Source organism: Osmerus eperlanus, chromosome 4, assembly GCF_963692335.1.
Source record: "Osmerus eperlanus chromosome 4, fOsmEpe2.1, whole genome shotgun sequence".
NCBI lineage: Eukaryota > Metazoa > Chordata > Actinopteri > Osmeriformes > Osmeridae > Osmerus > Osmerus eperlanus.
Window position 1 is genome coordinate 17,298,722 of NC_085021.1, and position 26,298 is coordinate 17,325,019.

Genomic DNA, 26,298 nt, shown 5'->3' on the forward strand with positions numbered 1-26,298 from the left:
GGTTACCGCGCCCATCTCTGCTGTTTGATGGCCGGAGGAAGCGTTTGAGATACTGGTGTGAAGAAAGAGAGAATAGGGGGAAGACGGTGGGAAAGACTAGAAGGATTAAAGATTGGAAAGAAATAGTTCTCAATTGGAAGACCACCCCCAGACTCTAAAACACGTATTTCGCAAGTAACATTTGGTGCGGTGAACACTGCCTCATCTTTGTGCCTCTGTGCCGGTGTGTCTCCCCTTGGCGGATCGAAAGCTGGATTCGGGGAGTGCCGCTCCTCGATAGCTTGTTATCTCGCCAAGTCTGCGTGCTAGGTGGAAAGAGGAGAACCTGTCTTCGCTGTTTCCAGTCAATGCGATATAAAGAACGGATACCCTCGACTGAAAACGGGTAAGATATTCTTTGGAATTTGGGTTTGAGCTAGCTAATAAACGTGTTTAAGATGCGACAAAGTAGTTTACCCGAGTCAGTGCTAGGTTGAAAGACATGTGAAAATTGGTTAAATAGAGTCGCTGGTTGTGTGGTTCCTACTCTGCTACCAGCCGTGTACCTTTTCAAAGGCATTACTGCGACGGGGTGGGGGCACAATTAGCTGTCTTGTAAAACAAATCAGGACTAGCTAACGTGCTGTCAACGTCCGGGTTTTTCTCCGGATCCATACTGTCGTCCCTGACTATCACTTCTAGTTCCTAGTCCTTTACTAAGCTTACATGGAACGAAACTGCATGAACTAAAGCAGTAAGTAGTTATTATTGAATGAAATGTGGTCAAAAGAAGTATTAATTAATCAACTTGTTTGCTGGTGGCTCAATTTCTTTTCTAACTTGGCTAGTGCTAGCTAGTTGGCTAGCTAATTTTACTTGCCAAGCATGTTAACAAATTAGCCCTACAAACTTGGCTAGTATTTTATGTAGATTTAATACACCGATAACTAATTGTTCGTGTTTGGTCCTGGTCCATACATACACCTGGACACTGCTTGGTTTAATCAAGCAACAGTTTGTCACTCAAATTGTGTGACTTAGCCAGCTAGCAGACTAGGGAGGGAGTCTAAAAATGGCTACTTCACGTTCACCAATACAGCCAGCATCTAGTCTACCACCACCCCCACTTTTCCTAGCATTTACGGCTTAGCTAGCTAACGTAACGTTTGCCAGGTATGGTGGTTAGTTTCAGAATCATGCAACCACCAAGGGACCATATCTAGCAATAGGAACTATCTGGCTAATGTTGGTAGATAGAAAGTAGGTTATGATATTGGGTTCCACGATTTGAGCATTCATAGTTCATTCACAGTTCTTGATAAATAGAAAGTGAAACAGTTAGAGCTAGCTTCGACTATAGACGAAGGCCAGTGGTACAGTAGCACTACTCTAGCCGTATCAGACATTGTGAGACACTCACCTACAGTAATTAGCTAACGTTATAGTGAGTAGATATACATCGTTGGCCTTGATTGCAACGGTGTCAATATTTGTTGCCTCCATTCCCTGTACATACAGCCGTACTCCCCGTAGGCTGATGGTGCATCAAGCGGTAGCCTTTGTGGCTATGAATAAGACATCCATTTTACTAATGGGCAGTGTGGTTAGCACGCTAACGGGTTAGCAAGCATTAGAAGTCCCTTTGGCTTTTCCTGGGAAGCGTATGAAAATGTGGGTAGGCAAATGACAGTTGGTTGGTCGTGGAACTGATCGTAGAGCAGTACTTTGAAAAGAAAGGAGGGCATAGTTCAATACTTAAATGTTAGCACTACCAAGGCTTGTGTGCCAGCGTACTGTCCAGGTGAATTTGATTAGCCTTAACTTAAGCTTCAGCTTCTAATGATATATCAACGCTGTTGCCTAATTGGATCTTTGCAATCTATTTAACTTAAGCACAGGTCTGGTAGTGGAGGTTACCGTTTTTAACTTTCCAGCACGGTGAGAGTGTTGTTTATTGACCGGTATAGAGGAAACCAGAAACGTCAAGTGTCCATTCAATAAGGAAGCACCACCTCATAATAGTTTGTAGATGTAACGACGAAAATGTACTGGGTTTGACAATTTAAGCGGGAAAGCATTTTAATTAAACGCATGCCAACTGGGTTACTGGTGTTATCCAGTGAATTATCGCAGAAAATCTAAACCGGTCTTGAACACATCATTTTCGAGCAGTGAATAACTGAAGTCGCTTTTTATTACATACATACAAAACCGCAAAATATTTTTGGTGTTCATGGCAGGTGATCAGGGATATCTGTGTCACATAAAACATTTTCCCTGTCTTTGAAAAGAGCTATTTGTAATTATTGCTCGTTCAAAGATGAATTCATCTTGCCAGTCTGGCCCCCCCTTCTTGAATGAATGGGTTCCTGTATTCAGGGCCCAAGCAGCTGCAGCGAACAAGATGGCGTTCAAAGCCTTTTTCCTCGCCGCTCGTTCTCAGACTAAGACAACAGCCCCTCATCTGACGGATTTAGCATTGGCAGAGTACATTTAATCGGCGTTTACGTTTGCCTTACAATATTTCCCTTAACGTATCGGTTAGATAGACAAATCAATGACATTCCCAGGAAACCGGCGAGTCTATAGAAAGATGTAGGACAACATGGAGGGATTACTAGGGATGGGGTGAAGCCTGCATCTTGTGTATGTCAGACTGTACATGCATACATATTTTGATATATTTACCAAGGAATTTAATTGCAACCATCATTTTAGCCAGTAGGATATTACACTCAAACGGTATAGTTGAGTTGTATTATGTATAGATATACAGAAAAATGCGATAAAGCTGAAATGCTTAATTGGCATGTGTTTGTTTCTTTCATATATTAGCCTTGTATGATTGGTAAATGCATTTGTCAGATTTATGTGACCACAAACGAGAAGACAACATATAATGTTATTGAAATCTACACAAATGGATCAATGAAGTAGTAGTACTAGGCTATTTTTTCTGCATGTGAAAGGTAATGTTAAACCCCAGTGTCCGATTGCTGAGATATTTGAGCATACTGTTTTACAAATCTTAATGACTTTTAGCAAAACATGTCATGTTGGGATGTTCTAATAAGGATTTAACTTGACTCAATAACATAGTAAAAATATATTTCTTCTGTCCTACTGTGAGATACTGTGTCTTTTCAAATATTAATTTATTCTAGGGCATTGTTGTGGTTTGTCAAAGCATGACAGGGCCTGCTTGACTTTGTCTCCACTTAGTTGTCATTGCATTGTAAATCAAAGTGAACAACTGATATGTTCCCCTTCCATGATCCATAATTACATGGGATACAGTGGCCTCGAATGGACAGTCAATGGTGAGAGTCTCATGGGGTTCACAGAATTAGTTAGTCTCAAACATGAGTTTAACACTAAGGATAATTTCTTGTCATATCAAAACTGCTTACCCTCCCTCACCCTGGTTTGGACACATCAGAGATGAGTGGCACTACAACAAGATCATTCAGCTTTGGCATATATCTTCTCTAAGTGAACTAGAGGGATTTTTGTTTTGATACAGATTTTCATCCTGCTGGATTCCCCCCCCCCCCCCCCCCCATCCAGTGACGGGTATGAATGGGATTAAATTCTTACCGTCTGTGGATTGCAGTTTGTAGGATTATGGGGCTTGGTCAGTGATAGTGCTGATTTCCAGTATTTTCATATGATCCTGCTTTTAGCTATATGGCATACTACAATATCCAACAGACCCTTGTCATGAATGGGACTGGCAAATTACATATAATTTGTTAATTGTTAAGAGTTGAAGCTTGTCTTTCATTGTTTCCTATTCTGTCATGTTTTGGTGTAGTTCAACAAATCAACCAGGGCATGCATACTTCTGTTGATGGGGAATGCCTGAAATGGAGGGAGTAAAATGTTAAAGAACCTGTAATCCAGTTTTCATTTTAAGGTACTTTCAGCCCTGTTTGTCCGAATATTACCTGTCTGTACTAGTGCGTGATGCAGATAAAATTGGCATTGTTTCATAATTGTTTGACAGTCTAACACCGTGTCCTAACTGGATGCGATGCGAGCGACTAAAATCAGTTTGATTGTTTTCTATTGGAATGTCCCAACTGGATTAGAGCAACTGAGAAGCGCGACGCGGTGCAAACTTTTTGACGGACACCCTGTTTCTATTTATTTGTAGTCGCTCGCGTTGAAATTTCCATAGCACACAGTGTCATAGGTTAGTTACATGACGTAACAAAAGTGAATATGACGCATTCAGTGTGGACAGAGAGCGTCCGATACGACACAATAGTCACACTCGCATCCACTTAGGACACAGTGTAACTCCACTTTCCAACTTGCTAATGTTAAGTTTTCTCCGGACGAATCACATAAGGCTGCACAGCACCCCCTTCATTGGGACCAGGCTATCTCAAATGAAGGCCTACTGTTTATTTTTAACCCAAGGTGCCAGTTGATGACTGTAGGCACTATGATGTTGGTAATCCACCCCCACCCACCCTCCCTACTCTGTGCTAAGGGGTGCTAGGGGGCCTGTGCCTGACCCTCGAGGTTTTAGTATATTTGAACACAAACAAGCACATCTTCACCACTGTGGTTTATTTTTAGTGTGAGCTGCATGTGACTGGCCACCATTCCCCTTTCTCTCCTCCTCTTTTGCCCTCCAACCATTCATCAGCTGTATGAGGAGGCTGGTTCTGTCGTGCTAGCCTAGATTGAGGAATGAGGATAGCCCAGATGTTGTGGATACAGGTGTGCGTGAGCTCAACTCAATGCCACTGCAACTGCTTTAACCCCACCCCTCTATTCTCGCTGTCAATTTCTACTTTGTCATAGAATGAAACCTGGAGAAAATATGCAACCAAATCCATTTTCCATTATACTTTCCTGCTCTTTGCCAACTTATTTCCTCTGTTCTGTTGGTGTCATTAGGTTTGAGTTCTTTGTGGCTGTAACGGTAGCTTTGCCAGCAGGAGAACTCTGCAGTGCTAGTCATCACACATCACCACCAACTGTGTGCTTGAGAGCCTCTGTTTTGAATAGTCAAAGTGAGTGGCGACAGCAACGTTAGTGACCCACTCACTCCCCGTGTTGTCAGTGCATCATGTGGTCCTGTCAGCTCTTCAGCCTTTACATAAAACAGCTGGACATGTCTGCTTTGAATAAAGAAGTAAGACTGTTCGGTTTTTATTTACATTCTGCACAGTAAATTTGACTACCACAGAGAACATGTGACTGAACCTGAATTCCAAGACGACTGGAAGGCAAGGAAGAGTGTTTAGTGTCTGTGTGTATATTTCTTTTTGGTATAGTACAACAGCAGAACTAAAAAGGAAGGGCGGACTAGCTGTCACCTGACTCTCAGTTGTTTCTTTCCATTTGGTAACATGGGAAGAATGGGAAGGAGGGCGTGGTGACTAATATTAATGCAATCAAAATGGTGTATTTTACTCAAAACAAAGTCATGCTGTTGGCTTTGGGCAAGCTCAATTTTTATCTAGTCTGCACAATTTCCATGAAAAGCTAAATGTGCAGCATGTTGACAATTCTAATCTTTGTTCTCATTTTTAAGAAATAATTTGCCTAAGTGTAGGCCTATGTATTGATGTGATTAATCTTATTAATGTCATATTGAGACTAGTAGTTTAGAATCAACTGTTATGTCCCCAACCCTTAGTGATTGTCCTCGTGCTGTGCCATTTTGGTGTTAGTCTGCCAGCATGAGTGCTAGCCTGTGGAACCTGTTTGGCTTCAGCCTTGTGCTCAGCGACGTAGCTAGAGGAGGAGCAAGTGCCGGGAAGGTGGGCCTCTTCGTGAGGGGGGGGGGGGGGGGGGGGGGAGTACATGGGTGCCTGAGAATGTAAATACCAGAGGACAGGTGAATGGTTAATCTCTCCATACCTTGTTACTTTAATGTTTTTGCACGGGCAGCAACATCCCCTAACTTTCAGATTGCTATTATTACGCCACTTCAAAACATAGTGAGAACTCTTAATGGAATTAAACTGGAAGACCACTACTTTAGGTCACATGATTCCTTCCTTTTTGATTTCCTCATGCCAAGAATCGCCTCCACTGGAAATGCGCCATCTGCTGTAACCAATCTGCTTACTAGGAGCTCATGGCATCATGGAATGTTTCACAGATCGATCGATTAAACTCTACTGTCACTCTCATTGATGTTTTGTCTAACATGGTCCGACATTCTCTCCATATACGAGTGACCACGAGCACTCTGACCACCACTTCTGCGGCAAATGGAACCATTGTATGGGAAAAGTCACTAAAATACAAAAACAATTATAGTTTGGGCTTTCTGTTGATCACCTCAACCTTTATGACACAATCGGCATCCGTTATTTTATCCTTTCTCTGTGATATTGCTGAATAAAGATTCTGAGTTTAACTTAAACTTGGGTTGATCAGCCTTCATATTCCAGTCTGTGAATAATGTCTATATAGCCTGTTCTGATGGTGTCATTGGACCAATACAGTCATGGATCTGCCACTGCAGAGCTCAGTTTATTACCTGAAAGCTGAATGAACGTACACAGAAACTACTCAAATCATATGTGAGGGTTGACAGAAAAGAGTACTCACAGCTGTGTTGGGGGAGGGAGTTCCACTATGTTGTCGAAGAAATGCAATAGGTTCGCCATGCACATTTGTCCTCTGGGTGCAAAGCTGATGAGGTGAAAATGTTTTTGTGTGATTATAAAAAAACCTTGTTTCTGTCCTCAGAGACCTTTTCTTAATGCACAACCTCTTATCTTGACCAACCCTCAGGTACTGACTTGGTTCATTTCATATGATGTCACAGTGAAAGGGTAATCCTATGTAGGTTTTTTGTGGATGCACATGAAGTTGAAACATATGGTGTCCTATCTCTAATGCAGTGATCCAAGTAGGATCTAGCCTAACCAAGAGTTCCCGTCAATGTATTATTGAGTGGATCGGATGCTCAGTTCATTGCTGGCGGATTGCTGGATTTTTTGAATAAAAAAAACACCATGTATATTTATGGATAATGTTTGTAGCACTGCAGCACTGTACCCTAATTGTGTATTGGAGCATTGGAATACGACCAGCCATTCGAGAGGAAAGGGGATAAACCATATCCCAAATTGTCCTGATATATTCTAATGTGTAGCCTCTGGATTATGGATCCAGAACTCTCTTGCTCTTCTTTCCATTGAGGAAAATGGGCCATGGGGCTTGAGGTTACTCATTTTCAGTTGAGTAATTCTCCTCTATGCCTTTAGGATTTGGAATTCACATGTCCCTTAGACATTCAGGTTGTAATTACACTAGGTCTTCCCTATTTCCCAGCTCAACAGTGCAGAGTCTCTGTCAAAGTTATATTATTAATAGGATACTGTATAATCACCTATTCCAAGTGACTTGAGTACAGTTTACAATATCTGATATGACCTAAAGGAACACACAACACAGGTGTTTCATGCACGTTGCTTTACCAATTAAGCCACTCAAGGTTATAGGAATAATTGGAGTTGCATTGTGACTGTGGTTGTACTATAGATCAAGGCTTTATTGCTAGTGTTGTGAAGATAGAACATTTAAGTTTTTCTCCATAATTTTTGTGCTCTGTAATCGTAGTTCAGTTTGTCCCTGCTTGGCGTCATAGTGAATAGCAGTCCGCAGCTCCTCCCATGCAGTCAGGGCAATGTCTGGCTGTCTGATTGAATTTGTGTGTTCTACCATAACTACGCAGAAAGACTAAGGACACACTCTCTTTCTCTCTCTCTTTCTCCCTCATCCCTGGTCCTTCTCTCTTTCTGTGGCTTGCTATGCTGGACTCCATTTGGCAAAGAGAGGGGCAGAGCTAGAGTGAGTGTGAATGGGGTTGAGGCTTTTAAGAAATGGCCAAGAGCAACTCCTGGCTCTTTACGGCCTCTTTCCTGCATCAGCCCCCTTGTCCCGGCACTCTTTCTGACCTCCTTGTGTTTCAGCTGTGTTCACATGCATGACTTCTTCACAGCACTTAGCCCCCCACTCAGACACCAACCACACACACAGCCACACATACGCACACTCGCACAATGTCCAGATGCTGGTTTACTCTGTGGTGTCACTCAGTACATTCTCAGTGTTGGGCAGGCCTTAAATATACCCCTTAGGTGTGTGTGTGCAGTATTGTGTGCTTCTACAGCTTTGTGTTTGCACAATTGTGTGTTGGTGTGTATGGAGGGGGAGGGTGGGTGGGTTCCGGCTGTGGGGCGATGGGTCTGTGGGGCTCATCCCTGATCCTCTAGGTGAGTGAGGAGAAGTGAAAGGATTGGGGGGGAGGGGCTGTCTCTGGGCTGTTCAATATTGCATACTGTCTCCTTCTCTGGATGGAGGGTTGGTAGGTGGGTGTTTTTTTTTCCTTTACAGTCAGCAGTCTTACCCAGAGAGCTTCTGCATTTAATGCAGCTCTACTTCAAGCCTTGGCTAGACCATCTGCCCATGACCAGGGCCTTCCTCAGTTACATGAGCATTACAGTCAAACATTATTTTAAGTATAAAGCCTAGTTTTCACTAATCAAATGTATGTCACTTAAATAATCTGTGTTGGATAGCAATGGTGTGTGGGACAGAAAGGAGTTGTATAAATAGTTTGATGCGTTATCGTCATTGATCGATCTGACATAACTTTTGATTTCACTCTTACTCAGCATTTTATTCCGCAGTTTGAATTTAAGGAATTGTAGCCTGCGGAATGCAATAATTAGATTTGTGTCATTTTGTTATGATAACTGATTCTGTCTAATCACAGATGTTTAACATTTGTATATGTTTGAGAACTGTGTTTGGCTCTAGGGACTTCTCCCTGAATTTGGAGTAGGTAGATTATGCCAAGTGTAGATTATGCCAAGTGTATGTTAAAAAAAGGTTTGGGGAGATATTTCAGCTTTTGATTTTGATTAGTGACAGTTTTAGATCAACAGGAAAGTAGGAGAGACAGGAAGACATGCAGCAAATGACTACCCTCTGATCCCCTGCCCAGTGCATTTTAAAGTATAATTTTAGCCTTGTTAGTTTTCTTATCTAATGAGTTAGATAAGAATTTGCACATTGCCTACCTGCTCATCCCAGTCTTCCCTGGCAGCCTAGTAATCCAATTAAAGAACACTTGCTAACATGCTGACTTTTATGCTGTTTTTGTGCAGAGCTTGTAGCATGAGATCACAGCAGTTCACAGTTTGATGAGTGTATTGCAGTGTGTAGTACATGCGGGCTAATTTGAGAGTGGCATGATCTCTGGGCCAGAGTGAACTTTTGTTACAGGCAGCCGCAGACAGCACCACACACCAGCTGCTGATCAAGCAAGTAGCTCCCTCAGTGGCCTGGAGCAGTGGCACAGACAACAACAGGGAACATTCCCAACCAGCTATGGATAAGCCATTAGAGCATGTTCTGTTTTGGGTCCTAAATAACAAATGAGCGTTCATCATGTGTTATTTAGGCTGTTCTACCTGACGGTGTGTGTGGCTTTCTGTCTCTTAAGATTTAAGAGAAATGTTTGGGAGGATGCACTGTTGCCACTTCCTCTGAGTGTTTCGACAGAGTGAGCGAGCTAGAGCCAAGAGCAGCAAAGGAAACACCCTTTCAGAGGAAACGCCCGTTCAGAGACACACTAACTTCCTGGGGTAGAGGCAGTCTGCTGACACAAACACAATCAGTAGTTGAAGAAGCACTGACACAGTCAGCTATTGACGGTCTCGCCCTCAGTAAGCAGTTGGAGAGAAGATGCAGTCATTCTGCATGTGCCTCAAGAAAAAGCATGGCCATTGGCTCTATGTTGCCCTAGTAGCCACGGCCAACAATCATATGAGCAGAAGGAGGAGAGCGAGCCTGATGCAGGTGAGGGGTGGGGCGGCTGCCGAGGGGGCAGGGAGCCTTTAATGAATAAGATCCTCCCCACCCACTCTTAACAGGACCTCATGATTAATACACAGCGCTGTATGGGGAGAGACTGCCTCTCTTTGTCAGATGGGTACCAAATCCCTGCCGTGACCACTGAAGGACAGTGCTTACCTGGTCCTCTGTGGGGTGAGGTAGATCTGGTCACTGGATCTATGTACTCATGGTCCACTTCACGGCTGGGGAAAGTAGTGACTCGGTTACTGCTCATTATGTTATACAAAACCTCACAAACATTTTGGTTTATTCTCTACCTTTACAGAGATAATGCAGCTTAGGTATATGAAGTGCATGTTTTTATACCCTAAGCATAGCCTATATGATTTCAAAAACAGCTAGCATAAGACATACGTGGAAAAAAGTTGTAGTGGATGGTCTTGCAGTATTAATTGCTCTATGCTATTGTTGACTCTTGTCTAAGATTCTTTCAGCCAATCGGCGTAAAAACCACCGTCAGCGACTAAAATGTAATGAACGGTTATATAAAAAGAGTGCTCCCATTAACTGGTCTTGTTGGTCTCGCCACCTCCCCAGCAAGGTAAGCCTAGTGTGCCTGCTCCGGTGGGCCCTTAATGCCATGAAGGTTACCACACCCAGTTCCCCTTCACCAAGGGGTTAATTAGCAGCTCTCCTCCCAATCGTCCTCTGCTTGTTCACTCTCATTAAGCTAATCTGGCTCTGTCCTCCGCCTCGTCTCCCTGGGCTGTATCCTCTTGTGCACCAGAACATCTCCCTGCCTGCCCGCCCGCCCGATCAACCACCTCAGTTCCTGTCCTCGTGTCATGGAGTAGTAGAGCTTTCCCAAGGGCCTCCTCACAATTGTTCTGCCCTACTATGACCCACCAAGTTTTCATGTGAATTGATGTGACCTCCGTATGTTCATGAAATATCTGTAATTCGCCATCACCATTTCTAAAATGAGCATGAGCAGAGTTTATGGTGGATATTATTTGGATGTTTTGTGTCATGGTTGTGTCATAGGTCTTAATGATAATTATAGTTTAAACTTGCTCAACTGTGGCTATAAAGTTGAAAGTAAGAAGAGCCTTTCCGATTTTTTTTCCTCCCTCCAAATTTTTTTTTTTAGCAGAGAGGGTCTTTGATTCATCTATTGCTGAAGGCTGTCTTTGTGGAGCAAAATCTTCCTTTACTAGTACATGCCTGTTTGAAGCTTTTACAGGAAGAAAAAAGGCCATAAAACTGGTGTGTGTGGAGTCAAATTTCACTTCCCTCTCCTCTTGTCACTGTTGCGCTCGAGATGACGAAGCCGATAGGACTGGCTGGAAAATGTGAAGTCTGCTTCCCTCCTCCTCCACCACCACCTCTCTAAAAATAGCCAACTGAGAGAGAACGCAGTAGTGTAGAGGCACACTCTATCAGTTGGGCTGCCAGCGGTTTCAACACACTCCCACCACCAACACAGAAAAAAGCCTTCTCTGAATCACACCTCTGCCACCCTTGCAGAGCTCCCCTCCTTCCTCACAAAAGAAATATCACACTTCTATCAATGCAGAACCCTAGCCCCCCCCCCCACACTGCCTCACCCCCAAAAAATCCTATGACTGCCACCTTAACTGGACCCTTGATGCTCTAACACTGATTTTAAAGTTGCTACTATAGATCTATGCTTCAGATCCACTTTCAATCCTTTTGACCATTTAAAAAATATATATATATCTCAAAGGGGTTGACTTGACTACTTCTTTCAACAAAACCCAATATGGGCAAATGTATTTTTGCATTTATACTCTCCACCTACAGTCTTGTTAATGTATTCAGTTTAGATACAGTTTTTTTTTTTATGTCTACGCAGATTTAGAGGAAAAGCCACCAGTGGGTCATTCTAACTAGCTGTGACACCGAGAGCTCTCATTACAAAGACGACCAGGAGACTTAACCATGTTCCCATGACACATTTTTATTGACCAGATTAGGCGGTTAAATCGCATTGCTTAGATGCACACTCAGTTAGCTGCACTGGCCAATCAGATAGCAGGTACCTGCTAGGGATGGTCAGGTGCTTGAAGGATAAGGTGTTCATTCAGGTTCCCACCATCCTCAGGACACAGGACCTATACTGAAAAGAAACAGGAAAAGGGAGGTAAGAATAATGAAAGAATTCAAACAGAAGCGTTATTTTTTGCCATGTACACCTTGTACAACATTTTCATATTGTTAACTTTTTCCTTATTTGAGAAAGGAAGGACTTTTAAAAGTTAGTAGTGTGGATTTTACAAGTCTACTTGTGATCAGTGATGCATTTGTCAGTAATGTACAGTATGTACCTTAATCTCCCGCATTTTGTGAACCGTACATCTAGAAGCCTGTTTTTGGACATTTAGTTTGAAAGCTAATGGTGACTCACTGGTGGAAGATAGGGGAAGTTCTGCCAAGTTGCAATAGTAGTTCTTTGTAGATTGATAGCAAAAAATAGTTCCTCAATTCTATGAAGCAGTGGGAGGAGCATTTGAAGCAGTCTCATCAGCACCAAATCCCCCAGCAACCGCTGGAGGATTTCATCCAAAGTAGCATTAACAAGAAATGTTCTTTAAACTCAGTTGTGGCCACATCCATGTCCTTCATGTATCCGAGCTGTTTGCTATTTAGTGTTTGTTTGTATTTTGCCTCCTTTCTCTGGAGAGTGAAAGTGTCAGGGTTAAGCCCGTTGACCAGAGGATTGGGGTCAGCGGGATAGCCACTGCTTTTAGGATCATCAGCAGGTTTTGTCTTAACCGGATTTGGCTGGAGGAGCTGAATCAACTGTGTCCCAGGATTACACGGATGACATTGGAAGGAGGTTTAGAGCCCAGTGACCAGGTCCAGAGCAGTAAGATCTGTAATAGAGCCCACCCTCATCACCTGAGCACCTTTGGGCTCCAGTAGCACACAGAAAACCTCCTCCAGCTTCTGTAGTTAAAGCTCAAGCTCCAGGCATCGCCATTCGGCCAAGCGAAGAAGGGGTATGTTCGCTTTCAGAGCTTCGGCCCCAAGGAATGGATTTCAGTTTTGATTTGGAGCTGTCCAGTGACGGTCATTCGCCACCTCACTGTTGTCCAGATGTTTGGTTAGGTTGGCCAGTTTATTGGAGGGGAGGGAAACCTATTCTGCATCACTTTAGAAATAGTGATCTTTAGCACAAACTGGGTGCAGAAGCCTGTTGCTAGGTAACGGTTTCAGGCTGGAAAGGACACATCTTGGTTTCTCTATGAAAGTGTTGGGATTCTGCACTTTCTGGCTAGTTTCTGTGCCTTCTAGGTAATGTCAGAAACAGAACAGGGATTGTGTGCATTATTCTGGCAAGTCTATATAGCGGGCTGTGTAGCATTTAGAGATGTAAAACTAAATTTGCCACATGTTGCGCATTAAAAGCTTTGCATCTGTTTAATGGGGGATAACTGCTAATTGTTATTGGCCTACTTGTAACCCAAGTGCACTGAACCTAACCATTTACTGTGCCCGTAATATTGGATTGAGTGTCAAGTCTGTACAAATTACCTCAAGGAGTTTGACTGTCACTAAAGCTAAAGGATACATGACAAGACCCTGCCACTGCTGATGTAGGGTCTGGTACCAGCCAAGCCAGTGTAACCCCTCTGCGATGCTAAATGCTAATACTAGGAATAGTGTGTTCAGCTTTTGCCTTGTCGTCCTACAGATCAGCACGAGTCCCGGCGGCGGAGCGAAGCACACCATTAGCAGAGGAAAATGAGCGAATTGGACCAGCTACGCCAGGAGGCCGAGCAGCTTAAGAACCAGATCAGAGTGAGTCTTCCAGAACCACCTTTCCCCTTTGTACAATTTTATTTTTATATATATATAAAAAAGCTTAAGTGTGATACTTTGACAGGACTAATGAAACTGTTGTCCGTAGAACAAAATCTCCTGCCTTATTTAAAAGAGCAAAAATGTAATAAAAAAAAAATGCATTAACTTTTACTACCCTATTTACAACATAATGTGCAGAAACACTGTAAATAATGAATCTATATTCTTTTTAGTCAATAGGCCCTTGGTTGTTCGTTCTGACTGACTAGTAACTTTCCGGTTGTTATTAATATTGCTCACAAAATTGTGAATACCCTCTGCTTAGCTTACCTGAGTGATGACATCATCACCATTAGTTAGTGCGGTGTGTTTGACATTGTTTTATTGGTCAACTCTTTATTCCCTGTTTCAATACAGTAATTCAAACTGTTAATTACATTTCTGTCTGCAAATGTCTGTGTAAAACAAGCTATATTGTGTTGCATTGTGACACTGATGGCTGCCTAACAGTTTACTGTAGGTGCGCTGTACATTTCTTCAGTTTCATACCTATTACATTTACCAATAACATTTAAGTAATTTAACACACCACACCCACAGCCTAGTTGAACTCATTGATATTCACGCAGAGAAATACTTTGGTAGGGTCGAGTCCAGAAGTTTCAGCTTCCAAAATCTAAAATGAGGCAATATTCTGAACATAAAATACCCCCCAAAAGCTGTCCATAGCAATCAAGCATATTCCTACCCTCCAACGCATTTGAGCAATATTTTAAGAATACTGAGTATTTCACAGAAGTAGTTGTGATCAGGCATAATGAGACACGATCGACATGATAGGCTTGATGGCGTATTATCTGTTTGTTTTTACCAGTCAATCCGTCCTAAGTAACGCAAGACTGCTTTTTTTTATCCTAGCACTCAATTTCAATTAGATGCAGAGGGCTGGTTCTCCATATACAAATACCTACTTCTAATAAGAGCCCAAAACTTTGTCTTGAAAAGTTGTGTGTGAGAGGGGGGAGACTAACATCAGCTAGTGATGACTGTTTGCTGCCAATCCTTTTTGGGGGGTGGGGGAATAACAAAAATGTGCGTGTCTTTTTTAGGATGCCAGGAAAGCGTGTGCGGATGCTACACTGTCTCAGGTAAGGAAGCTCTCTTTAAGCCACATGCTATCTACAATTAGCAGTTCAAATATTAAATATTAATAATTGCTTCATCAATAAAACTTTTTAGAGGGAAGCGTTCTTAAGTGTCTAGTGAGGGAGGGGAGGGGGTGGGTTGTAGCAAGGTTCAATGAGTCCATGGTTTAAAGCCTGAGTTATAGTATCCATTTGTTCTTAGAGACGCTAGCTTTTTCTTTCACACATCATTGCGGAAATGTAATGTCTTATGCTTCGATTGTTCAGATTTGTAAAAGACAAGGCGAAAAGTGCTGCCACACCTATGCAGATAGACCCACACTTGCCTGTTATTCATTGCCTTTTCCCTCCTGTTAGATCACCGCTAACATCGACGCTGTTGGCCGAATTCAGATGCGCACTAGACGGACACTGAGGGGGCATCTGGCTAAAATCTATGCCATGCACTGGGGCACTGACTCAAGGTAATCTCATTTAGCTTCATTCTATCCATTAACTAAATAATTCAGTCTCTTTGCCAAATACAGGAAGTGGGCATAAATGTTGCTCTCTCTGTGTACTAATGGTATCTCCTGCAGCTCCTTGTTAAAAGGGTGGGGTGGTATAAGGAAGTGTGTGTGGAAAATGGTTAAATCACAACTGTTAACTGAGCACTGTGTGCACTAGTGAACATGAATGTGGTTCACTGAACCACTGTTGGTTTTGTGCTCAAATGTTTGTCGGTGCATTGTGTATGTGTATGCACTGTGGGTGTGTATAAGGGGTGGGGGTATGCGGGTAGGAAAAACATTCAAAATGGTGTCGTCCTTTAGTACTAAGTAGTGTCTGGGCAGTGAAGGCAGACTGTCATGTGAAGTCACGTGTCTCTTTTGCCAAGGGGGCTTTCCCAAGAGCCACCAGAAACATCTCTCACCTCAGCAACCGGCAAACTAATTACTCTACCACAGGTGTGAACCAGTCCAGAGAGACGCCACAGACCAGGCCACACCTAACTGCTTTGTTATCTTGCTTTGCTGCGTAGTCATCTTTCCATATCAACATCTCTTCTAACAAGCTCAAATTCGCAATGGCTGCAACCACGGGGGCATTTTTGTGGACCAGCCGACAGAGCGAGCTATAGAGCTGCTGGTCGCAGCTACAAGTTCAAATCAACCTTTGTTTCTCAGTTAACTTGCCACAGTGCAACACAGCTTGGAGGTGCTATTTCTGGACAGGGTTGTGTCCCTACTGCAATTTATAGCTCTTAAGCTTAATTTATACTTAGGTCGCCGACACTTTTGAAATGGTCGCCTACAAAAAAAAAGTGTCGCTCAGGCTGCTGCAGTTATACTTCGGCAAACAGTCGCCTGTGCTCAAGGTTCGCGTGACGTAAACAGAATCATTTTACCGTTACATTCATAGCTATGGTTACATAGTTAACGCTTTGTAGCCTACATTTACATTTAGTCATTTAGCAGACGCTCTTATCCAGAGCGACTTACAGTAAGTACAGGGACATTCTCCCCGAGGCAAGTAGGGTGAAGTGCCTTGCCCAAGGACACAACGTCATTTTGCACGGTCGGGAATCGAACTGGCAACCTTCAGATTACTAGCCTGCTTCCCTCACCGCTCAGCCACCTGACGCCCCATGGTGCCTAGGTGATCAATCGGAGAAACTGACCATTTTAATTTTTCGCTATGTGACGACATCAGCGCCAGTAGAAATTTCTCCTGGTAGGCGACACTTCCAAGCGACGGTTAAAAGTGTCCACCGTGACGTCATTTCTGTTGGTGACCTTTTCAAAAGTGTCTGCGACCTAAGTATAAATTAAGCTTTAGGCTCACCTGACAAAAGAGTCCCAGACACGTATCTCTTTTCACTCCTCTCCTGTGACGACCATTAATTGGTCAAAATCTTTGCCAAATATTTTCCCCCTTTGCGGTCACAATTAAGAGTTTTAAAACTGCACTCCCTTGGTGGAGTCATGTACTTATCACTGGTCTTACAGGTGCAACCTGTAACTTGGTTCTCCCTTGTGGCCTCCTGATGAATTGTACAAACGGCTCAACAGAAACAGTCCAACATAAACCCAACTCATGGCTCATCTGGAAGGGTGTCTCGACTCTTAACATTTCTTATGCTTAGGCCTAAACAATGTATACTCTCCAAGAATATAATAGAAACTCATTTTTGAGTTGCTTTGAGCTAGGCAATATACAAGCAAGTAAAGCTAAATTTAATTTCTAATCAGTAAATGCAACTGAATTTAGGCGCTTACCTAGCAAGAAGAGAGCTAGTTAATTCCACTCCTGCTTTATTGCACCGCGTTTGGAAAGTCAGATAATGCGCTACAATCTCCACTAAGCATCTTACTACTCTGGAGAAACAGTAGAGCGTGTCAGTGTTATAAAGTAAACTTTCACTTAAAATCTTCACAAAATCCCTCATTCATTACACGTCTATTCAGAACTGGTTGTTCAAGTTTGACTTTGATTTGAAACAAACACTATCACATCGCCGTGAACATTGTTAAATACGTTCACAAGGCAACGGCCACTTAAGCGAGAGAGGTTTCCCCTGCAAAAGACGGATGTGCAAATTCTGAGGTCCGTGTCTCGGTCTCTCACTCTCTTACTGTATCTCACGTTCTCACCCTCTCTCACCAGCATCTCTAGGTTAGGCAGGCTAGATGTGCGTGTTCCCCGCAGGGTCTAGGGCGGGCTCCTGTACCCCAGTGTTTGCTGCCCTCATCTGCATTGAGGCAGCTTTTTGTGGTTAGATTGTTTAAATCATCCAAATAGTGGAACATTGCTCCCCATGGTCTCTAATAATTCAAGCACTGGAAACCACCTCACCATCCCTAAAAAGCCAAATACAAGCTCCTCAGGAACCATTCATTTGTACATTGTACATAAAGGTGCAATTTATAGTTTTTGTTTGGTTTTCAGCATCATTTGCTCTCACTTTTCTCTGTGTGAGCAAGAGAAACTCTGAGAAAGAGCAAGACAATATCTCAACTCGGTGTTACAATAGCTCTCATTACTAGGTAATAATCCATAATTTGCATTTTGTCCTCTAGGCTTTTAGTCAGTGCCTCTCAAGATGGTAAACTCATCATTTGGGACAGCTACACCACAAACAAGGTAAAATAAATCAAACATTGCTCATCTGCTTATGAAGCACCATTGATTCGACTAACACCACCACCTGTCTCCTGTAGGTCCACGCCATCCCACTTCGCTCCTCCTGGGTGATGACATGCGCCTATGCACCCTCTGGGAACTACGTTGCCTGCGGAGGTCTAGACAACATCTGTTCCATCTACAACCTGAAGACCCGCGAGGGCAACGTGCGCGTCAGCCGTGAGCTGGCTGGACACACAGGTAGCTGGTCACCTATATACGCACGCGCACACACACAGAGACACACACAGACATCAACAAGGCAAAGATGGATGAGTAGTGGTGTTGGTGTGACCAACCAGCGTCGAACCAGGGCTATCACCTATCAAGCTCCCTTAGTTCCAAATGGGTCGATCCCACCTCCATGTTAATCACTATATGAATCTATCTCTACTTTTCTTCCTCCTGGGTGTTCCTCAACCCACACTTTTTTTTTTTTTTTTTACTGTCTGAACAAACTGTTCTGGACATTTGGATGTTGCAGCTATCTGTCTTCCATGCCTGCTCTCCCCTCCAAACAGATATGTCAGCATCACACAGCTGTGTACTACTCAGTTCTGATTGGCTGTTCTCTTGTGCCCGCCAGGTTACCTGTCCTGCTGTCGTTTCCTGGATGACAACCAGATTGTCACCAGCTCTGGAGACACCACCTGGTAAGTGTAGGAACTGCATCCTCCCTGTTCTCCATAATACCTAATGCCTATGAGAGGGGATTTCCCCACCTGGAAGTGAACAACCTCCAAGTTTAGGACCTCATATTTTGGATGTTTCTGTTTATGTAAAGTAAGACTTTAAAGGCTGGTGGTGCTTAAGTCCATGATGCTGTTAGCTATACCGGGATTAACATTTATTAAGCATGAAAATAAAATTAACAGGTGGTCAGTCAAGTAGAGGATGTAAGAGGAATTGTTTATATAAATAACGTTTTTTGACTTTCTCCATGGTTAGAGGTCAAAGTTGGGAGCTTGCGGTTACGTCCTACTAAATTACGCACATGAAGTATTCAGTTTGTTAAATGGGCCCACTATTGTTAATTTCACAAGGAGATTTGCAGAATCTTGGAAGGTGTAGCTAAGTACATGTTTGACCAACTGACAGTCCTGTCCTGTGTTACTGACGCGCTCCCCTCCCTCACTCCCACAGTGCTCTTTGGGACATTGAGACGGGTCAGCAGACGACCACATTTGCTGGCCACACCGGTGACGTTATGAGCCTGTCGCTGGCACCAGACACTCGTCTGTTTGTGTCAGGAGCGTGTGACGCCTCCGCCAAACTCTGGGACGTTAGAGAAGGAATGTGTCGACAGACCTTCACTGGACATGAGTCGGACATCAATGCCATTTGCGTAAGCAAAATTCCCATCATCCTCATTGTGACACTTAAGTCCCATCATACTCAATTTAGTAATTATCCCCCCTCTCTGACACACTCGTTCCTGCTATCATTAATTTCAGCTTTAGCCTTAATATTGACATCCTGCCTCCCTGTGTTGGAGCAGCACAAAGCCTAATTATAAACGCACTCTGCTTCCATCTCTCATTGTGGCTCTTCTACCCTCAGTTCTTCCCCAATGGCAACGCCTTCGCCACAGGCTCTGATGATGCCACCTGCCGGCTTTTTGACCTGCGCGCTGACCAGGAACTAATGGTCTACTCGCATGACAATATCATCTGTGGTATCACCTCAGTGGCGTTCTCCAAGAGTGGCCGCTTGCTGCTGGCGGGCTACGACGACTTTAACTGCAATGTGTGGGACACCCTCAAAGCCGACCGTGCAGGTGAGATGGAGATGACCTCGTCATTAGTATGTATTAAAGTACACACACTGGGATTTGAAGGTGAGGCTCTCTCACTCACAGTGCAAAAGATATAGGGCTCCCTTACTAATGATTAAGGAATAGTGTAGATTTAAAGGAAACTAAAAGGTTTTGTTCATATTTTTATGAAGCGCAAAGAAAAACAATTTAACCGCAGCAACATTTTTATTGAATCAGTCTTGGATTGAGAAAGACCTCGCCGCAGGGTGCCCAGCAGCAGTTTACTGTAGTGTGGATGTGTAGGATGCACAACCTCAGCAGTGGAGGTAGTGGTATAGAGTTACTTATGATGAGGAGAGGGTTTTAAAGGCTGCATAGCTGCTGTAGTAAAGTCCTATAGAGTTACGGGAGAAGAGTCAGCAAGGTTGGTTGTAAAGTTGTGTCTGAAGTGGTTTAGGTGCAGAGTTACAAAACAGTAAGGATGGGCACCTGCAGTACTGTTAACCTTTAAAACACTTCCGCATTTTAATAGCCAGTTTTGTAGTGGAGGGGTAAACGGCATGTATGCTTTTTAATTCATGTAAGCACTCAGGCAAGCACTCTTCCACCTCATGGTAAAAAATGAGTGGCAAGCAAAGGGAGCATGCTCAAGGGATATTGCGCGCTCCCATGCAACAGTGCAAGGTTTGATCCAAATGTTCTTAAACCTCCACATCCCTGGTCACCACAGTAGTGGAGTGTTGTAGATGTATAGCAGGGGCAGGTGATGGGGCAGTCGACCAACTGCCATCTCACCTGCTTCACAAGCGGAAGAGCTCCCACAGAGGCATGAATACTTTAGAGGTATTGACGGCATGTGTGGCCTGGATCAGAGAACATGTGGTTTGGGGCTGGCACTGCCTCTCAATAATACGATATGTATTCAATAGGGAGTCGGTGGGGTGGGTGAGGTCGGGGGGTGGGGGAACTTGAGCAAGTTTGAATGTGCATGTATTTGTCTTGTGTCTTGAGGACCCCCTCGAAAACGAGATGCTGCATCTCAAGGGGTTATCCTCCAAACAATAAATAAATAGCAAATTTCAAATTCTCCCCGAGGCAAGTAGGGTGAAGTGCCTTGCCCAAGGACACAACCTCTTTTGGCACGGCCGGGAATCGAACCAGCGACCTTTTGGTTACTAGCCCGATTCTCTAACCGCTCAGCCACCTGACTCCTCCTTATATGCAAGTGTGTGACGCTGTGCTTTGTCTGTAGGTGTACTGGCCGGGCACGACAACCGTGTGAGTTGCTTGGGCGTGACTGATGATGGCATGGCTGTGGCAACAGGGTCCTGGGACAGCTTCCTCAAGATCTGGAACTAGAGTCTGAAGGTATGACACCCTCACCTCACAAGGGATGAATTCTAGCCGTGAAAAACACTTCCTAAACTAGCTCTAAAGAGGGAAATGCTGTGTAAATACTACAAATGTACAGTTAATTGTATTTTGTAGTAAATTGTGATTGAAATACAGTTAGGTCCATAAATATTTGGACATTGACACAATTTTCATCATTTTGGCTCTGTATACCACCACAATGGATTTGAAATGAAACAATCAAGATGTGCTTCAAGTGCAGACTTTCAGCTTTAATTTCAGGGTATTTACATCCAAATCAGGTGAACGGTGTAGGAATTACAATACATTTTATATGTGGCCCCCCCCTTTTTAAGGGACCAAAAATAATTGGACAAACTAACATAATCATAAATCTAATTGTCACTTTTAATACTTGGTTGCAAATCCTTTGCAGTCAATGACAGCCTGAAGTCTGGAACCCATAGACATCACCAGACGCTGGGTTTCGTCCCTGGTGATGCTCTGCCAGGCCTCTACTGCAACTGTCTTCAGTTCCTGCTTGTTCTTGGGGCATTTTCCTTTCAGTTTTGTCTTTAGCAAGTGAAATGCATGCTCAATTGGATTTAGGTCAGGTGATTGACTTGGCCATTGCAGAACATTCCACTTCTTTGCCTTAAAGAACTCTTTGGTTGCTTTCGCAGTATGCTTCGGGTCATTGTCCATCTGCACTGTGAAGCGCCGTCCTATGAGTTCTGAAGCATTTGGCTGAATCTGAGCAGATAATATTGCCAGAAACACTTCAGAATTCATCCTACTGCTTTTGTCAGCAGTCACATCATCGATAAATACAAGGGAACCAGTTCCATTGGCAGCCATACATGCCCACGCCATAACACTACCTCCACCATGCTTCACTGATGAGGTGGTATGCTTTGGATCATGAGCAGTTCCTTCCCTTCTCCATACTCTTCTCTTCCCATCATTCTGGTACAAGTTGATCTTGGTCTCATCTGTCCATAGGATGTTGTTCCAGAACTGTACAGGGTCTTTTAGATGTTTTTTGGCAAACTCTAATCTGGTCTTCCTGACTCACCAATGGTTTACATATTGTGGTGAACCCTCTGTATTTACTCTGGTGAAGTCTTCTCTTAATTTTGACTTTGACACAGATACGCCTACCTCCTGGAGAGTGTTCTTGATCTGGTCAACTGTTGTGAAGGGGTTTTTCTTTACCAGAGAAAGAATTCTTCTGTCATCCACCACAGTTGTTTTCCGTGGTCTTCTTCTTTCGGTGTTGCTGAGCTCACCAGTGCGTTCTTTCTTTTTAAGAATGTACCAAACAGTTGATTTGGCCACACCTAATGTTTTTGCTATCTCTTTGATAGGTTTGTTTTGATTTTTCAGCCTAACGATGGCTTGCTTCACTGATGGTGACAGCTCTTTGGACTTCATATTGAGAGTTGACAGCAACAGATTCCAAACACAAATACCAAACTTGAAATGAACTCTAGACCTTTTATCTGCTCCTTGTCAATGAAATAACAAACTCCCATGAGGGAATAACATACACCTGGCCATGGAACAGCTGAGCAGCCAATAGTCCAATTACTTTTGGTCCCTTAAAAAGGGGGGGGCCACATATAAAATGTATTGTAATTCCTACACCGTTCACCTGATTTGGATGTAAATACCCTGAAATTAAAGCTGAAAGTCTGCACTTAAAGCACATCTTGATTGTTTCATTTCAAATCCATTGTGGTGGTATACAGAGCCAAAATGATGAAAATTGTGTCAATGTCCAAATATTTATGGACCTAACTGTATATGTACTGGTCTTACTAACTCATTATGGAACCTTGTCTTGTCCTGTTCATTGGAGTATTCCGCCAATATGGAGAGCAATATTTAGCATATTATTATTTTGTTACCTAAAGGAAGTAATTCAAAAAAGCTATAAGTAGTTAACTACAGCCATGGTGGAAAGTATATTCTATATTTTGATATCCCTGTGCATTTAAGAGATATTGTTTTCATTATGTATATGTTTCTGAGGAAAGGGGTCTAGTTGCATTATGTTACTGTAGAACTGTTGACAATGTTCAATGCATGTGCTGCCATCTTGGGGTAGAATTGAGAAGCACAGGAAAAATGGCTTGCCTTACCAAGAGGTTACCCAACTATCACACACTTACAAACAAATACCAACAGTTACTGTATAACTTATGCAGTTTATTAACGTGTGTCTCTTCCTTTTCCAGATGTCAGACTCCAAAGTTGCGTGGAAGACCATTCCGACATTGAAATATTCAATTTTATTGCATATCCAATCTTCTCAAAACACCACGATACTGACTCCAACACCCCAAATAACTACCAAGGGCAAATATTCTCTTTCTCTCCTTCTCATTTAAAAGAAGAGCACAATTGTTATAACTCACTTGACTAAAAAGATGAGGAATTCAATGGTATGAAAAGGAAAATTTTGCATTCCTCCGGGGACCATCTTCTGATATTGTAGTGAACAAAAATATGAACACTCACCCCCTCCGCAAATGTCACACCTCTTTATTACACAAGGTTTGAGTGAAGTTAATTACACAACAGTGATCTAACTCTGATAGCTTTTTTGGCCATGTTTATTATTATTCAATGTTTTTTTGTTTCAAGTATTTTTTTTCTTTTTCTCCCCTAAGAACTAGATCAGTGTCGGTTAATGTTGAAATGAGGATTGAAAGCTTTCTTTTATCTCATAGTCTTTACACATATTTTAGAATTATGTTTGTAGATTGAAAATAAAAAAAACTTCAAATGATCATTTCATTTTTAATCCAGCTTTATCCCACCTGAGAAAAGACAAGAGAATTGAGCTACAACAGGGAGTCCATAAGCCACCCACTGGGTCTGGCCATTCTGTATATTTAGTCCCAAGATACTTTTACTCTGTTTCTATTTTCTGTCTAGTCACAAGTCTTTGTTTGCACAAAACTTAACTTTGCATATATAGAATAATGTTTCAAGACAAAGTTAACTAACCAAGCACATGCTGTTTATGATAATGAATGCTCGTTTGTAAAACGAAAACACAAGAAACATGCATTTTAACCATTATTTCACCCTTTGTCAGGCAGCAATGTAGAATAATTACATGAAGATTAACCCATTGGTTCATTATTTCTTTATTTTCCATTTTGTTTCCCCTTTTTCTGTTGACTGTGGTTGGGACCGGTGATGTGATTTGGTTGGGTAGGAAGAACCTCCATTTTATACCCCGGTTTTATTCCGGAGTTTCTGTTTCAACAGAGGTGCCCATTCCTTGCTTGGAAATGCAGTTACTACTCTGTGAATGACATGTTGTATAAATCAATGTTTGAAAATAATGATATCGAAACTTTTTAAGTTAAAAACAAAAAAAAAGATTTTGGTTGTCTGCCACGGGTTAACTCTTAGAATCGCATGCTGTAGAATTGCTTAAAAGAGGTGCATATGGAACTAAGTCCTTTGATGTTTTTCTTTAAGAAAATAACCTGTTGAATATATCATCATTACAATGGTATTTATATTGTTTTGGCTACTCTGTGCATAAGTAATTCAATTTAAAATGTCAAAGCTATGCACTTGAGAGAAGCAAACACCACAACATAACAAATGGTTACCTGGTCCATGGGAAGGATTCCACAATAAAAGTAATGTAAACATTGAAATTGTATAAACACACACAAATGGAACAAATCAATTTTCATTCCTTCTGTAGCAAACAAATTCCACTGACCAAGAAAAGAAACATTTTGTAACAAACAGGTTTTTTTCTGTCCTTTAATAATAAAAAACAAACAAAAAAACTTGCAGCATCTGAATGGCAGAATTTTCTGTTGTTCCCCTCTTGTAAACAGAGACGCTCTTTCTTTAGCAATAGTGGCATTTTTTCCATTCTGTTTTTTCTCTGCGACATTCTGTACAAAAAGAAATGTGCTGTAATTGTGCGTTAGGCCTGGAGTTGGCAAAAAAAATAAGATAAAAATAAAAAAACTATTACAAATTAATTAAATTCCCTTTCCTTTTCTCTATCATGAAATAACTGTAGAGCTCTGCACCCCACTGTCCCCTTCTCACCTTTTGTATTTAATTTTAAAGTCAGTCAGTGTACAACCTGAAAGCTGGATGCAAGATAGAAACTATATTAAAATGTACTGTTATTTAAGATGTAATAAAAAGCAGTTTGAGATGACCATCTGTGTTGTGTCAATGTTTTGGAGAGGTGTGGTTGGTGCTGAAATGACCTTTTAATAAGTTTACCATAATGTTAAATTGGGAGATTTTTTTATACCAATATCTAAAACCAACCAAGTTTTTTTGGTTTTGCAACCTGCGCCAATACTTGTTTTGAACATTTGTCTTGGCCCATTCCCACAGGTCACCAGATGACACTACCAATCTAATTGACCACAAGCTATTGCAATTTAGTGCATGCCTTTATGGATTTTTTATGCCGTACTGTAACTTTTTGTTCTAGGAATAACTGATGACACATTTGATTAATTATAAACATGTATGTAGAAAGTACACACATCCTATGCACTACTAAGGAATACAATGCATATCATGCCGTAGCCAGCGAGGTGAAATTGGTTTCATATTCAACTTGCATCATTGGTCTCACATTCGGGAAATGCTAGTTTGCAGCGTCGCGTTAGGGACCGTGTTTAAACTACCCATACAATTGGCTAACCCTTTATAATATTTGTATGAATATATAACCTCAAACGGACACCAGAGTATTCTAACAATGTCTGGTAGACTTCCAGAGACTTTTTAAATTACGTTTCAAACAAAATGATAGAAAATCGCTAATCTATGAAAATACCATGAAATCCACGCTAATCTTATTTTTTTCAGAATTGTACTGAAAAATCTCAAATATACACCAGATTATTCTAATAAAGTTTGGCCTACTCAATAAAGTTTAACAAAATTCAAATAAATCGCTAATCTCAAATAGCATGAAATCCAAACTAATCTGAAATCTGGGGCCCCCAGCGCCATGTGAAGTGTGAAGGTCCATATCCAGCATCACATCAAACCCAGGATACGTCATAGATTTGGGCTAAACTCCGAATGTTTATAACGTCTGGCATGATTTGATTAACACTCGGATCGTTAACCAGACTCAAAAATGGTAACATAATGGTAATATAAAAAACAATACGATCCCTTTCCGTAATCATGATACCCACCAGAAATGTTTACTGCCCCCCC

At 42.2% G+C, this 26,298-nt stretch overlaps 1 protein-coding gene across 4 annotated transcripts; it reads left to right on the forward strand.

The window, feature by feature from the left end:
* On the forward strand, positions 1 to 25,271 carry gnb1a (guanine nucleotide binding protein (G protein), beta polypeptide 1a). Of its 4 annotated transcripts, none has more exons than XM_062459730.1 (11): positions 1 to 385; positions 13,538 to 13,644; positions 14,757 to 14,795; positions 15,150 to 15,256; positions 17,852 to 17,915; positions 17,993 to 18,155; positions 18,541 to 18,607; positions 19,098 to 19,299; positions 19,515 to 19,731; positions 20,963 to 21,078; positions 23,304 to 25,271. In XM_062459730.1, exons 2-10 carry the CDS (start codon positions 13,588 to 13,590, stop codon positions 21,067 to 21,069), a joined length of 1,023 nt encoding a protein of 340 aa, XP_062315714.1. In that variant the 5' UTR covers positions 1 to 385; positions 13,538 to 13,587; the 3' UTR covers positions 21,070 to 21,078; positions 23,304 to 25,271. The 4 variants fall into 4 exon arrangements, with proteins under 4 accessions (XP_062315714.1, XP_062315717.1, XP_062315715.1 ...); XM_062459733.1 differs by lacking the exon at positions 1 to 385 and adding an exon at positions 634 to 733; XM_062459731.1 differs by lacking the exon at positions 1 to 385 and adding an exon at positions 11,826 to 11,983.
* The last annotated feature ends 1,027 nt before the right edge of the window (positions 25,272 to 26,298 follow it).

Excerpts from the sequence above, each read along its gene's own strand:
- gnb1a (XM_062459730.1), top strand. The coding sequence starts at position 13,588 with ATGAGCGAATTGGACCAGCTACGCCAGGAGGCCGAGCAGCTTAAGAAC. Across the intron at positions 13,645-14,756 it reads AGCTTAAGAACCAGATCAGA|GATGCCAGGAAAGCGTGTGC; the intron begins GTGAGTCTTCCA and ends TGTCTTTTTTAG. Across the intron at positions 18,608-19,097 it reads AGCTCTGGAGACACCACCTG|TGCTCTTTGGGACATTGAGA; the intron begins GTAAGTGTAGGA and ends TCACTCCCACAG.